Here is a 16463-nt window from a genome sequence, read left to right as displayed (position 1 = left end):
TCGGACGGTGATATTCGCATTTGCAATGTAGCTGGCAATACAAAAGTGCAGACATGATCAACTGCATTGTTGTGGTTGATCACAGGTTCGAATGTAACTCCAATGAGAAGCGAATGGTTATGTGTCGCATGAAAAAAAGCACAGAATCAAAATGCTTCAGGTACTGAAGCAGAAGCTTGAGGGTTACAGAGCAACAAAGCTGCAGGAAGGTTGGCAGCAAAAGCCTGACTTGCATTACAATGTCTAGTTGTGCCCATTAAAGGAGCACGGGGATCATGCACAGTAGGTAATAGGCAGACTCACACTCACTCGGACACATACAATACAGCGCCCCCACACAGGTTGGACGAATACGCACAAAACCACACACACCTTTTTGTGATGGGCTGTGTTCACTTTGATGACTTCCTCCATTGAGGGCCTCAGGTGTCTGGGCTTGCGGGCAGCCCAAAGCCTGGGGCTCTGTTAAATAATCTGTCTGCTCTAAGAGAGAGTCTCCCGGCTGCTCATACGCCACTTCCTCCTGGTAACTGCCGGGCTCCTCTTGAGCCTGCTCCTGCTCCTGGTGCCGACTCACAACCTCTACTTTATCCTCTTTGACCGCGGGGAAGGGAGACACGAAGATGAGACATGGAGGACAACAAAAAGTGGGCGGAGATGGGTTACGAGACACTTTCAGCTCAGATGGAGAAGCATGGGATGCAATCAGGTCCTAGCCTTTTAGTCTTTACAGATAAATTTAAAAGAAACATTCAACTTGTACACATTACAATGTACGCAATCTATGTGATTAAAGACCAAGAGTTAGGGTTAGGGTTAGGATAAGGATTAGGGTTAGGGTTAAAGTCAAGAATTCTGTTCTGGTTCTAAATATAAGAATATAGGAACCATGCAACGTAACTATTTGAATTTTGGTGATTGCATGCCGCATGCTAAACGATTAAAAAATGTGTGAGTTGAAAGAGTTGAAAGTTCCTTTGTGATTTACAAATGAAAGAGCAAAGGAACAAAAAAGGAGATGCTGAGGGAGTAGAGCAGACTAATGAAATGAAGGGCTCCAGTGGCAGGTTATGTGCTATAAGCCTGAGGGGAGGAGGCATGTTTGCGCCGCCTTGTCCTTGTACCTAGGGTTGACTCCGGTAAATGCTGTTAGCATGTGCTAGAAAACTAATATTGGGGTTATATTGGTAAAAAGATCCAAAGCGTGGGCAGGAAAGCACGGAGGACATGCTGCGATCTTCCTAAAGGTGATTAGCTGACATGCAAAGAGACAGAGTAGCATGAAATTAAACGCTAAAGGACCAGGAGAAAGAGGAGGAGCAGCTGCCGTGTTTTGAGACAGTCTTTAAAAAAATTTTTGGAAACATTTTCACCCCCTCGCACCAGCATTCACACTGCCATCGCGGACGGTCTGGGGTGGTTTTAAAAGTGTGCAGAGGTGTACCTTGTGCCACGGGCCCAGTCTGCTCAGCGGATGGAGAGGGGGGAGGGGAGGGAGGCAAATTGGCTGAGTCATCCACTGTGAAAGGGAGAGAGAAAGAGAGAGACACACCGGGAAGACAAGACGTGGATGGGAGGAAGGAAATGACTCTGATGGCTTTATCTCTGCGAGGCATCCGTTTGAGAGTGTGGATGCGGAGCGCAGCTCAGACGTAAGCGCCTCTGGGATTTGATTAGCGTGGCCTTTTTGTTTACACCGAAGACTGATGTAAATGGAACCTTACCTCAGAGGGTGCAGAGATACCAAAAAGTGAACACACATTGAGGAATTAAAATAAATGACATGGAATCATAGGTTCTCCTAGATGAGGTCCAACGCACTAATGCCTGTGTTGACTTGTCTTGATTGCCCATTCCTGGTCAACACCGTTGACATGGCGCTACATGCACGCGCTCGTGCACACCGTGTGCCTACCTGTCGTCCCAGGATGCGCAGCTGCCCCGCCGTGGTATCCGTTCTCCCTGTAGCCGGAGCTGTAGGCGGAGTAGCCGTTCTCGCCATTCTCCTGGCCGTTTGGGGCCCAGTGGTCCTCTGGCTGCCGACCGTCTGCCATGACTGCCTGCTGGGAAACCCGGGAGGGGACGGGTCACCTGTTGTAGCTGGTGATTTGGACAGAGAGGCAGACGGCGGTGGAAAATAAGTAAAAACATTATCCAGAGTGAGTCAACTGCATGATGGATAATCGGCCACAAGAGGGAGTAAAGCGTCACTTTTGCGCCTTAACCGGCTAAACCAAATGGTCTTTGTTTCAGCATCCACGTGCAGGAGGGAACATTCGGGCGAAACATCTCTATATCGGTCATGATTCATTGTTTTCCACTTTAAAAGGGCATGCAGGTATGACATATGCACACCAAACTGCTCATCAACCAAAAACACGGCAACAAACAAGTGCATCTAATTAGCAGAAAAGCATTTGAAATTTAAGCAGTTCAATAACAAAAAATAAAAAATACGTGGTACCCATTCCTGCTGTCAAATGCTTACAAAATAGACAAATTGGGGAGAACAAAAAACACATAGTGAACACACCCTTCATATGCCCTCACTGCTGATAAAGAGGTTGTTACCACGGCAACCAGAACAGGTCTTATAGGGGGGTCGAGCAGATGGGTTTGACAAGATCGGCCCATTCAGACAAAAAAAAAACAAAGTGCTCCATACACAAATCCGGACATAAAAGTGCTGCAGCTTCCACTGTTGACACCACAATGCAACAAGCTCATTTCCACCAATTAGGATAACAAAAAGCCTTGTCCCATTCAAGTACTTTACACACCGCAAAAGCATCTACGTCCCAATCAAGCACGTACCCTCATAAAAGCGGGATTTTTCCCCCCCCGTTAGAACAAACACACAATGTTGCTTTTTAAATACAATTAGCAGGGGGGGCCCTGCGCCTGGCAAGCCTAGCTAAACAGCTTCATTATCATCAAGCAGCTGTGGCTAATTTCATCACAACAGATCGTCAGGAAGGCTTTCCTTTCTTCTTCCTTCCTTTATTTCTGCGTTAGCTAATGCTACTTCTTGACATGTTTTTCCATTGGGATTTTATGTGTAAGTATTTATTTTCGTTTTTTGTCAACTCCTTCCCTTTTCTGTCCTCATCTCCGTCAGTTGATGAGGCCCAGTATTGTAAAGTTGGATAATTAGCCGCGCTTCGCTTAGCATAAAGCACGGAAGCGAGGGGATTGAAATTGAAGTATATGAGGTATAAAACCAGTTCAGCCATTTAAGCGCAAAACTGTTTTGTGTTATCTTTACAAGGACCAGGCTCTTGAAGTGAAGCTAACCTGCTGCTGTCTCTAGCTACAGATACGGGAAAGGGCAATATTCTCACCAAACTCTCAATACTTTGACATTTCCCAAAATGTCAAAGTACTGCAAATAAAATCCAACTTGTGAATATATGAATAAAATATCGCTTTTCTCTTTCTTTTATCCCTTTTCCCTACTCATTCCAGTGTGAGGATCAGGAGAGAGAAATTATGAAGAGGAGAACGGGAAGGAGGGGGAGGAGGAGGAGGAGGAAGACCCACTGACACTCAGAGATACTGGGCCAAACTGTCTGAGACTGAAAATCCAAGCCCTAGGCTCTGACCCAGCTGTTGCTAAGGAAGAAAACTGGTTCAGAATTGACCTGCTTTAAGCTGCTGTTTTGACAATATCATGCCACACTTAGCATTTACACATTGTCCCTGTTGTACAATGGATGTCAAACTGGAGCTGCTTTCATAAAGGGTCTGGGTTTTCATTTGATAAAAAGGGAATTAACTCAAATGTGGCAAACCCTTTTCCTGCCAACTCATTAGCATGGCCAGGATTTCCAGGTTCTAATACACATTTTATCATTTGTTTTTTCTCTGCTTACCCGATCTGCACATTGTAAAATAACAACAAACACTGACTGGCAAAGTGGCTTAAGGACACTACCCATTATGTTTTTTAATAAATTACACAAATTTTTAGCTGTGTACATTATTTTAAGCTAATTCGCCTTTGAAAACTACCTCAATATTTTAGGCTAATCATTACATTTAGTTATAAATGGCCTTTTAGCTAACTGTATAGTTTATACTTTTGCTGTTTAGCAATTGTGACCATTATTTTTGAATAACACTTGTATTACATTTTGCTTATTCATCTTCTTTTGTAGCTAACTACATAAATCATCTATGCTAACCATTACCTTTAGTGTCCATAATTTTGAATAACTATTTCTATTATGCATATACATAACCTTTCAATTCAAACACATTCTTAGCTGTTAGCTAGATTTAAATGTTTGAGGCTAACTATCACGTTTAGCTTTAGCAATTTCGGCTAAATATCATGGAGTTTACTGTAGAGTTCATATTTTTAGCTTTGACTTCTGAATAGCTTATTCAACACTTCTAGCTAAATTGAAGTTAATAGCTAGCTATTTCCACCATTTATCTCTTCATTTAGGCCTGTCAAGTCTATTTTTATTTGGCTGTTTCCAATAACAAATTCATTTTAACCTCCTGGAGAAATGGTTTATGTTAGGAACTGCTGCTTTAATGACCACAGACTTAAATTTATGGCTAACGTATGCTTTCCTATATTTGGACAGCAAAAAAATGTCATTGTCAACATTTGACATTCAGATTAGTAAACCACTGCAACAACAGAAGATACTGAACTCTTGACAATTTGCTTTTGTTCCCCTCCCCTAATGTTTGGCTGTGCCCACTCCCAGACCTTGCTCTCCAGGCTCACCCAGTCATCCTTGTGTGCTTAACGTTATCTGACGTTTCCCTATAGCTGTTTCTTAGTCTTATTTTGTTAGGCAGAGAGAGAAAAAAAATTAAAATAAATATAGTGACATCTTTCAAAACATTACACCAAAAAAGATGAGAATTAAATGGGACACATTATGATAAAAAAATCAACACATGTTTTATTTTTTTCCCTCCATAGCAATGACTCATGATGAAGACTCAGTATCAATTACCAACACACCCTGTAGTGCCAGTCTGTTATTTGCTTTGAAGCTATCATTGCTTCATGAGCAGGAAAATCCCATCTTAATCCATTAAATAATGGTTGACTGTTATATTTCCAGAAAGAGTGGAAACCCAGCAGTTAGCCCATAACTGCTCAGCATGTGAACCTAATCTTGAAAGGGTTAAATCAACAGCACTGGGAGTCAAAAAACGCTGTCAAATCCCATCACGTCTCGAGACTGATGTCTTAAATTGAACATGCTGGTGTGCTCTCTTCAAGACACGAGGAGAAGGTGTGGCAGCAGGCCCGAGGCTCATCTGACTGGCTTCTTTGCCTTTCCTCCCTCTTTCTTTTGTTGTCTCGCACTTTCACGGCCCCGCGCTCCAGTCCGCTCTACCTTCCGCCGACTTCGCCCCACCCCAGCCCCTAATCCGACCTCCCATCCCTTCCTCTCTGAGCCTCACCCCAATCTGGGTCACCCATCACGCCTCCATGGAGCGCTGCTCCCATCGGAATGTCACCATCCATTTAGAAGGGAGGATGGAATCCCTGGCAGCCTGTCTCAGTAGGCCAACCTGCCCTTAATCCTCTGTGGTGCATGTGTCTGAAAACCTTTGTGTTTGCAGTTTGGATCAGCGGGGCCTCTACACATTCATGAGAACTGTCTAACATTATGGTTTTATCTCTAAACACTTTGTCCGTATCCGTGTTGACTCCTTAGTACTGCTGTGTTTTGTCCTTCAAACTAACTGAGACTTTCTAGGACCTTCGATCTATTGAACATAATAAGCTTTTGTCTCCTCTGTCCCACATTTGGCAGGCAGTCCAAGGATTTGAATTAGCAAATGGCTTGCTCGTGCACATATGACCTAAGAAACTGCATGAAAAACAACACTGAGCTGTGTCACTGAGCTAATATGGTGGCAATACAGATAGATCAGGTCTCCAGGTTGACAGGAACAAAAAGGGGCCTTATCAATACCATAAATCAAGTAAACATAGTCCCTGTAAGGTGACAGTGAAGGTTGTGTCGACCTGCAATCAACCCAGAATCCAGCGGCTTCCTGCAGCAGCCGACGAGCGGATTATGTTTCATTCACTCAGCAAGACATGAGGGGGGTTTGAAGCATAATGAGGGCTGCCAGTGAAGTGTGAATGAGCTGTGTAAATGGTGAACGGCAGCATGACGACAAAGGCACGCGCGCACACAAATGTATGGACAGGAGGTAGGGGAAATGCCTCCACTGCTTGCAGATTAAGTACCGTAATAACAGCAGTATAGGAGCACCTAGATTCACGGAGGCCAGCTTCAGTGATGCAGCTGTTCGGCTGTCAGAATGCCGCGATCCCTTTTAGGATAACAGCAGAACAAGTCTTTGAATATGAGTGAGCATACAGGAACACATGCTCCTGCTGCTGGTGTTGCCCATCAAGATCAGTCCGCATATAAAATGACTCGCTCGTCACCCGTCGCTTCGATGGTTTCTAGTGGATGCTCCAAGCTCTGCTTGCCAAGCACACTCTCGTGTCCCCACCACAAATGTTGTCAAAGACAAGTAGAACATCAAAATGTTGTTAGTGTATGGACTAAGCTAGCTCTTGCTGCTGTCACCACTACCATCCTTTGAAAGAAAATACTGTCAGCGATGCAGCTGCTCCATCTGAGCTCCCCATATGCTTGCTATGACCATGATATATTCAGAGGTAGGAACCAAAATTGTGGACGGTCTTTCCTTGACGTAAGAACCATATGTCAAATAATTTAATACATCAGTCGATCCTATTGGTCATTGCCTCAAAACCTACTGATTGACCATCATGAGAGGTTTATTTTCCGTCATCACTACAACTCAGTGAGCATTTTGAGGGAATTCTGTGTGTATTTTTGCTGAGTGCACTGCTGACTGATTGTTAAGAAAACCCTAACTTGACTCAGATTCAGACTGACTGTTGTGTTTCTTTGCATGCCAACTCCCATATTCCCCCTTCCCTTCTCTTTAGTTTCAGCACCCAACCTCACGAGATGGGCACCGACCCCACCCCGCCGTGACATCATCGTTCCCATGGTGACATTGGAACGAGAGCGGGAGGGGTCGGCGGTGGTCAGCGGAGGATGCAGGCTGCTGAGAGCCGACTTTGACCATGTTACGGATCCAGAAATAGGTCACCAGATCCTGCAGTGCAGGCCCTGGGGGGGCCTTCCTAACAGCACTCACACAAATGGGAGCCGAGCCATTTAAACCCATCAATACACCGATAGCTGGTTGCTGGTCAGGCTCTTGATGTCATTTTAGGCCTGTATACTGGTGCTGCTGATGGAGGTAGTGTGTATTACGTATTTTTATTTGATAAAAGAGGTCAACAATGCTTGGTGTTTCCAGAATGCAAAGAAAAAAAGCACAGAGAAAAGTCTAAAAAGAAAAAATCAATTCAATTCAAATTTAAGCTTGCTTTACGATTAAAGTCCACAAAAACCCACAAACTCAACAGTGCACACACAAACAAACACATCCTGTAACTGACGCCGCCGAATGCATCAACAAAACCCAAAACTCTCTGGTTGGAAGCAAACACATGTGAGCTAAATATAGCTGAAAACTGTACAACCAGCCGCTCACTCTGTCAGTTCATTTCCTGTCATGTAACATGTTTAAGCAGGCTAGAACATGAGACTGGAGCCTCAGCCTAATGACTGAAAACTATCCCGCATGAGATCAACCCAAACAATCGTTCCTCTTCTCCCCTGCGCATGTTGTCGGAGAATAATTCCTCCTCTATTACATATCCATGAACCGACGAGCTAATCATCTGGCTGAGTGCAGCCACTTAGATGTGACTAACCCCTAACCTGGGGCCCCATGAGTCATGGGAAAAGTGAGTGTGAAATGTCATAGGGGGATAGTAGTAGAAGAAGTGCAGAGCGTTCCATCTGGCACCTGGCCAGACTTCTGCGTTTTTGCTATTTCTTAATGTTATTTCGGCATAAGATTGAAATATTCCCATTTTAGAGCTGGAACGGAGCTAAAAATTGTAACAGCTCTACAGACGATAATGTTGATTTGTCGGACATTGCGGTAGTTAGAGCAAAATAACTCTACAGTACTTGCATGAACTGACATAAATATATATATATATATATATATATTCATGTTTCCCAGAGAGCAGAACTTTATGATTTTTGCTAAAACTCAGATTTTTTTCCAATTACGCCACTGTGCGGTAGACATCTGTAATTTTGTGTGAAATACCTAAAATACTAGTTAATTAATCAGGTCAAACTTTGTTTTTCCATGAGTAAATACCTTAAAGATCCCCTGATATCACAATAATTGCTTATATCTTTTTTATATTATACGCCTTGTACTGTACGGTATGTCTGCTCTAGGCTAGTATCTGACAAAAAAGCAATTTTGTAGGTATTCTACAGTCTGAAATGTCTTGGAAAAGGAAAAAAAATAAATGTTGATGAGTCATTCTGCACTTGGGGGCATGTACTTAAGTTTGGTCCAATGAAATGCTTCCTGTTTGCTGCTTCCTGCCCCAGGCGCTGGTCAAACACAAGAGACTGGACCTTTCAGAAGGAGGTGGCCTCCCTAGCTCTGGTTTTACAGGAAACGTATAAATATATATGTATGTATATATCTATACATAAATAGCAGGGTGCAAGTGGTTTGACATGGACTTTGAAAACTAAAGCCATTCCCAACTGCTTCAGATAGTGTCTTAGCATGCTATCATCCCACCGTGACACCTCCCCCTTCAGCTTGTTAGCATTCTAACATCAGCATTTAGCTAAAAACACCACCACGCTTACAGCAAGTCTTGGTTTACAGTTGAGGTAAATCATATTGAGCTGGCTTACCTGAGCTTAAGAGCTGTTTTCACGGATCAATGCAACTGACAAGAGCCGAGCTGATGTGTCTGCTCAGAACTGCGGGGGGAAAAAGGAACAGGAAAGAAGAGAGAATGCAGGTTAGGACAGCATAACACGGCAGCACTGCAATTTAACAGTCACTTTACACATACACAGCAATTCTCCTCCATAACAGAAGTTGTATGTCACTGGGTCGGAGACAAGCCTAAGCCCATTTAATTCAACAACATCTTTAAGCTCAAACCCTCTCTGGGTTCTGCCTTCCTGCTTCTGAATCAAATGAGGGTTTTTTCTAATTTTTTATGCAACAGCTTTCATCTCAGCCTTGTGTTCAACACCACCACGCGCATGTACGCAGCGGCTTAGCTCTGTCACCTGGACTCTACCAGCAACATTAATCCAAACCTCAGCGCGGCCTTCTCTCTCTTTTAAGCCGCCGCTAATGGGCTGTGCACAGCAACAAAGACGGTCTGATCTATTTACAGTGTGTGCATGCGGATAAGCACGTTACTATCTTTTTGTTCTCCCATCGTTTTAGATTGTTTAATGCGTTTCATGCCGACTCATTTTCAACTACACGTGCATATTTTAAATTGAAATTGAAAAGTAAGCTAACCAGCTAGTGACATTCTACTATATTTCAAGTCTCAATAAGATGTAATATATTTAATGGTTTCTCTATTTTTGCTCTGTATGTAATCTATACTCCAGTACCTGGACCAACATTGACAGAAATATAAATGTTTTGAAGGTATTCTTAATGATAGGAAATTTCCTGGAAAATGCTGACGACTCATTCCGAACTTGGGGGCGTGTACTACTTTTGCAACCAATGAAATACCTTCTCAAGATTTTGTTGTGATCCCTAGAAGATTTCAAGCTTCAGGTTGAACATATGTCGGTGATGCTTTGTCGAACAAACCGTTGGCACGAACCAATCACGGTTTTGCGAGGGGTCGGCATCCTTAGCTTTATGATTTTTGAGGAAACTTGTAAATGCTTATGGGGACTTTAACGGACAATACTGTGGTACTGACCTGGAAAAATACAGATACGAAACAGAGCAGCGTTCAATAACGAATAGAAATGAAAGTGATTATTTTTCACAACCAAGACTACATGTGCCACATGAGCCAAATAGACGGACTAAACTAGCGCAATGTGCTTAAGATTCTTAAATTCTTGGACTGGTCCACTGGGGCCCAGCCAGGGGATGAGTTAAGGCTTAAGCCAGCCATGAAGAAAGACAGACTTGCACGTTTGCTCCGCTTTGGGACCCTAAGGAGGTGGAACACAGAGCATCCTGTTAACATTAAGACGCCGTGAATGCACTGCAAGGGGGGGTTTTGGCTCCAAAAGGGGGCATTTGGACAGAAAAAGAAAGAGACAGAGGATGGACGAGAGCAACACAAAGAGCAGAGCAGGGATTCTCCAAACAGGAAGGAGGCTGATTTATTAGAGGAGAGAGGAAGAGAGGCCAGGAGTGAAATAGAAAAAAGGATTCAGGAGTTCTGGTTTACAGAAGCTGTCATACTTTCAATGCTCAATAATGGCTTCAATTGTTACCAAATTATATCACAGCTATTATGCTGTCATTATCTTTTAAGCTGCATTTATTATGGAATTACAGACTATTTTTTTTCCAACTTGCTTTGGCAATTTTAAAACGATTAAGTACAATTACATGTGCTTTAGATGCTGCTTAATTTCCTTTCCTGGTAATAACAAAACATGTCGTTTCTCATTAGTGAACATGCAACATAATTTGGCTTGTTTTGGCTTCTAATTTGAAGGAATGAGTAATTGGATTGGGGACAAATCAGGAACCGAAACAACCCGGGCCAACGGAGGACAAAGGATTCGCAGTACGTCCCTGCACATTTATTAAGGTCTGTTAATTAGTTGTCTGTGTAGATGCAGACAGAAAGCGGCAAAAAGGCAGGAAGTGCTTTCTAAATGGAGTTCATATTATGAATGAAAAGAAGGACACGCTCAAGCTGAGGTCACGCAGGAAGTAATGTCTCCTCTGGGGAGGAGGCCTGGCGAGCCAGCCTAGGCAGAAAAAAATAAATACAAGAAATGTGCAGTTTCAGCTTGGCCCAAAAATATCTCAAGCGTGGACTGAAAGTTGCGCGTTCTGTACAGTCGCGCCGAATGATCTCTGCAAATAAATAAAAAGAGACAACCACACGGTGATCATTTCCGAAGCGTGTCGCGTCTTAACTCCAAACTCATTAATTGCAGCTTTTACAGGGCGCACTGCGGATAATCTGACAACTCCACAATCTTATCAGCCATCCAAGGGACCTTCAACGCACCAGGACGTCTTGCTGTTGGTCGGTTTACCGGAGGACACCAGATGACTTAGCACTTTTTTTTGACCTGAAAGTTCCTCCCAGGAGGAGGGAGGCCAAATGGGTCAAACAGAAGGTAAAAACAGAAGGAATAAGCAGGGGGGAAGGAGGTCAGAGGCTGCCATAATCCACAGATTTGTCTTCTTCAGAGAGGAGGAAAACAGGAAATGATCTCGGTGCGGGTACTATAAGGCCTGATAAAACCAAGCTGAAGATATATCGAGAATTATCTGCGTCAGTGGCAAAATCCTTAATCATCCAAATCTTAATTGAGCCTTTGGACTGCGTAAAAGGCAAATCAATCCTCGCATGGTGCAAGAACTGGTCAATTCCAACATCTCGTCATAGGTTAAGAAGTGATTTTGGCACTTCAAACCGCTGTCTGGCTCTGTAACTGAGATACACAAGAGTAGACGCTCACAATGAGGTACAGTACCCTAGGAATTACATACATGGAGTCATCATGATTGTAAATCTCGGAAAGGTTCCTTATCTGTTGACCTTTTCTGGATGGTAACTAGGGTGTTTCAAGCATCTCAACAATGTTTCAGTTGCCTAAGTTAAACTATAGCTTATTTATAACACCTTTCATTTTCTACAGCAATGATATTTCCCAATATTGTGGCGAAACAAAAACCCAAGACCTCTAGCTAGAATCATTCCGCCTCATTTTCTCATAAATGGCTGCATCTAGTCACAAATCATCCCAAGGGCTTTACAACTTGCGTCACATCCACACACATACTGACCATAAAGGGCGCTTCTGGAGTTCAGGGTTTTGCTCAAAGGCTTTTCTTCATGTGTAACAAAGTCGGACAATTGAACCAACTTATGTACGGGGCAAAGGCAAATGGACTTTTAGAACCGAGGAGAACTTCCGGATCAGAGGTGAAACGTATTCGAGAAACAAGTCCATTTGCCTTTGTGACCTAGGTTACCAGAATCCCTAACAGACATAACAGAGATTTTGGTGTCTTACGGTGACGAACCGGGACTATCGGCTTTTATTTGTATCCCGGGTTTCTGAGGACACTGAACAAAGCTGACAGTGCTTGTATTACGTCATCCGGAGGTTATGTCACCACTGCCAAGACTATGTACTTCCCACAGCAGGTGTTAAAAGATGACAAAAAAAAAAAAGGAATCGTGTTACTTGGCAATCCAACAGCTTTTTGAATGATTAAAGTACAATTTGGGATCCTCGGCAGATTCAGTTTGTTTAAAAATGAAAAACGGCATCTCATATATTAGTGATTTATGATAACAATGTGAGGTTGTAGTGGCTTGTAGTAGTGATTTGTTCTGTTCTGTGTTTGTGTTGTGTTTTGGTTCAATCTGGGGGTCCGGCCAGCAAGTCTGACGGAGCCTCTCCTCTGAGGTCTCTGCTTCCTCCGTTTTTTAAATTGGCCATCGCCACCATTTCCTCATCTATAATTCACAAGGAAGACAGCCGCCTCCTCCCCACACACGAACACGCACATGTTTAACACATCAAAGCCACGAACAGCTCCGGGTGAGAGTAAGTGTTCAAAAATACTACGACACATATATCACAGGGGGAGATGTCGTCGTTTCAAATTCTTTATAACTGCTGCAATTAAAAAACACGAACCTCGCATGTGTACTGAAGACTCCTTTGTGCGCTGAAAACCATTTTCGGTTGGCGCTTATGACATCTCATTATCTTTTCATCACCAACTTTGCTCGATGTGAGCCAGTGAGTAATTGCGTCTGAGATTCATTTTGCCTTTTTCCTAATCACTACTCATCATGTGGTTCATAATAATCAGCGCTATTCTGCGGGTGTGAATACAGAGAGAACGGAGGGTATTTTTTTTTAAACTTTCTACGTAACGTACAGAGGAGTACCGCAGAGCTAATGAGCCAATCTATGGAGGGAAAGAGGTCTTATTGATTAAGGGAAAGACAAATTTAAATCTTAAAAAGTCCCAGCCACCTAGCAACGTATTGTACCATCATTCTTTTGTCATTCATGTGTGCAAAAATATACTGGAGAAGGTCAATACGGACCTAAAAATGTGAATAATTTCTCTGGGGTGCGCACTTGGCAAGCAAGGCTCATTGGAAAGAATGGGACATCAGCTTGAAACGTAGAATCCAGTTCTTTTAATACTGACATTGAGTCCAACCCCAGGGTCAGGAGCTGCTGCTGCTGAGGAAAGTAATATCCTGTTTGAAGCAGGAAGCGATGTGCTTTTGATTTTGACATTTACTTGCTACTGTCGCACGCTATTGCTATGAAAAAGAAGGCATAAGTATAACCTTTAACACATCTCGAGCTGAACAGCAACAAAGCGTTGGTTAGTGATGATTCACTGAGGAATATACATGCCTTCGAAGTTTATTACTACTAAGGTTATCACCTTGTGATTTTACGCCACTGCCAACACATCTCAAGAAGTCTGTATGAAATGTTGACACAATTAATACCATAAAGTATCAATTCTTTATTCATTTTTCAACCAGTGCCATTATGGTACCGAGTATCGGTACTCATCCCTAGTTGAGAGGCACAAGATGCTCATGCCCTTCCTTCAGCATGTACCCACAATCAGTATGCCGAACTCTACCCAAGAGAAGTTAGTGGTCACACTGCCAAGTTTAAGCTTTTTGGTATTAACCGTGACTGCTTCAAATTTCTGACCATTTCTGACTATTCAAGTAGTCACGCAGACATTGATTTTTGACCTTTAGACACCAAATCCTTTCGTCTTTTTAGGCTGTCAGATACTCCGCAAAAAGCGGGAACTCGTTAGGGAGTTCCGGAAACATCATCCAGGCAAAACGTTTTTTTCTCGTGTGGCGTCCGACCGCTAATCTCTCTCGGGTAGAAGTTGGCATACTGTGTGTGGGTACATGCTGAAGGAAGGGCATCAGTGTCTGAAAAGTGCCTCTCAACTAGGGATGGGTACCGATGCTCGGTACCATAATGGCACCGGTGCTGACTCAAAGGGAGGCAACAAGACTGAAAAGCAACGCATATTTTGGTACTTTGGTACTCTCACCACCCAAGGAATGGCAAAATTGTTCTCTCTTCTTGCGGGGTACCCAACAAGCTATGTTCCAAATTTCAAGAAATTTCCTCACGGTGTTCCCGAGATGTCACCTTTACAAGACGGGTTGGCGCATGGACAACCCAACGACACGATGCCTCCGGTCAAGGTTGTCGCTTTTACGGCTCGCCATAAAAATAAAATAAAGGGCGACCATAAATACACATGCTTCATATCACAGAGGCACACATCAAACACACTCCACTGCCACTCTCATAATCTGCAAGCTATAACACATGCAAGCCTTTCGTAAACTATGCAGGGTCTACGTGCCCTCAGGGCGACAGCTGCGCTCAAGAACAGAGACAGGTGGCTGAACTCATCCGCGTACGCTATGATACGTAGGCTTTTTAGCTTGCCTCAGAACATTACTTGCGCATTCATCAATCAACATGTTCGCACAGAGCGGGCCAGAATGGTGTCCAGAGGCCATGAATTTATTAGTGTGGAAAACTTTCCGCCTCAGGAATGCAAAGGATGGTGAAAGATATTTTTTGGTCGGAGAAGACTGCAGTTGTTAACTGCTTGCTTTGGTTTAGTCTCAGTAATGTGCGGCCGGTAGATTTTTTTTGTTCAATTTAAGCGCAACAGTGAAGCATCTTCAAAAGTCTGCACGTCCTCTGGTTGCGTGATCACGAATTCCTCTGCAGCACTACGAGTCTACGCAAACCGTCTTCGGCAAATTTGCTACAGCCCGTCTCTAAATAACATGCCGGCTGGTATTTATTCAGCCGCATCTGTCTCTGCGGCTCATGGCTCTGACATCCCACTTCATACCCATCAAGCATCACTTCTCAGCAGACACTTAAGGGCGCTCCATCAAAAGTCAAGGCATTGTGGCGCTCCTTCCTGCTGCAGTTTGCCTTGTCAAATAAAAACCTGCTTTGCATGTTAAAAAAAAAAATCAGAAGCTGATGCTGGAATTGGGTTTGGGACATTCACGTTGTTGGAACAATTCAGTCATTTTTTTCAAAAGCTTGCCTAACTGGCAGTTGGAGAAGTGAAAGAAGAAAACAAAGCCCTTCTCTGCTACACCTACATCCATCTCCGTAACATTTCAAAGGCCTTGCTGACTAAGGGCAGTTGGAAACAAGAGCCTTGATGATGACTCCAAAACAATGTCCTTCTCTTCCCACTGCTTTTTTCCCCTGCAAACGTAGCAACAAGTTGTCTGCTACGGCGTCCTCTGAGCCACATGATGACCTCGCTCTGAGGGCACGAGCGTGACAGGAGTGGGAGAGGGATGCTGGGGAAAGGGGACGATCGGGGGCCTCTTTGTGAACCCGAAAAATGAGGACACGGATAGGGCGCGTTCGCCCCCTGTCATTGGAAGTTGGTTCACCAGGAAAGGGACAGCTCGCCTGAGAGCTGCCCAGCAACCAAGCAAGCAGACAGACGCAGACAGAGTTAGACAAGGGGGAGTGAAGGAGGGGGCGATATGTCAGGGCTGATGTGACAGACACCGAGGTGACATCTACCACAGTCATACATGCAAACATGTGCTGTTGTACAAGTGAACCGGAAGGCAGAACAGAAAGGGAGATCCGGAAGACCTAATTTGCGACAAAAAAGTGCATTTACGGAAGTTGTCTTTCAGAATTTCTTGTGTATCAAGAATGTCTCTTGTATTAGGTGCATTTAAGTCAGAATGAGGAGACAACAAGTACACCACAAACAAGATGTGTGATTTTTTTTAATGTGTTTGCAGCAGTTTCTAGTATTTTTTTTGGAGCATTGATTGTCACATATGCTTGCCAAGTGTATGTCAAGTCAGTATTTAGTACTAAACATAGAGAGGATGAAATTCACGCAGAATTAGTTGAACCTCTAAATAATCTTTTGCTAGCTAACGGAACACATCTTTGGGTGGTCTGTTGGTAGCTACCTAGCTAGCAACCAACAAACCACATTGACTGGGAGCAGAAGCTAGCGGATAATAAATAATGGTTGGAATAATAGTTTTAATACTACATGAATATTTGAATTCCTTTTTGCTAGCTAACGGAATATATCTTCTGCACTAGCTAGCTAGCTAGCTAGCAAGCAGCAGACGACATTGACTGGGAGCAGAGGCCAGCAGATAGTAACGGTTGGAATAATAGTTTTAATATAATATGAATATTTGAATTCTAGTCAGTATTTAGTACTAAACACACAGAGGATGTTACCACTATATATCGATCAAGCATAAC

At 43.4% G+C, this 16463-nt stretch overlaps 1 protein-coding gene across 9 annotated transcripts in view; it reads right to left on the bottom strand.

Annotated features, from left to right (window-relative positions):
- The window catches only part of LOC125000849 (microtubule-associated protein tau-like), a 51763-nt gene that overhangs the window by 14271 nt on the left and 21029 nt on the right, over positions 1 to 16463 (bottom strand). For 8 of the 9 annotated variants that reach the window (XM_047576550.1, XM_047576555.1, XM_047576554.1 and 5 more), the window contains exons 3-5: positions 8832 to 8900; positions 1916 to 2100; positions 1445 to 1519 (exon numbers count right to left, since the gene is read on the bottom strand). In XM_047576550.1, the coding sequence (XP_047432506.1) occupies positions 1445 to 1519; positions 1916 to 2054 (214 nt within the window). In that variant the 5' untranslated portion in view covers positions 2055 to 2100; positions 8832 to 8900. Of the gene's footprint in view, positions 1 to 372; positions 595 to 1444; positions 1520 to 1915; positions 2101 to 8831; positions 8901 to 16463 lie in introns of all 9 variants that reach the window. The other variant, XM_047576556.1, reaches the window with a different exon arrangement.

The sequence above is a fragment of the Mugil cephalus genome, chromosome 23 (genome assembly GCF_022458985.1).
Source record: "Mugil cephalus isolate CIBA_MC_2020 chromosome 23, CIBA_Mcephalus_1.1, whole genome shotgun sequence".
In the NCBI taxonomy this organism is placed as follows: domain Eukaryota; kingdom Metazoa; phylum Chordata; class Actinopteri; order Mugiliformes; family Mugilidae; genus Mugil; species Mugil cephalus.
Note: the sequence above shows the minus strand (reverse complement) of the source record. Positions and strands in the feature narration are given on the sequence as shown.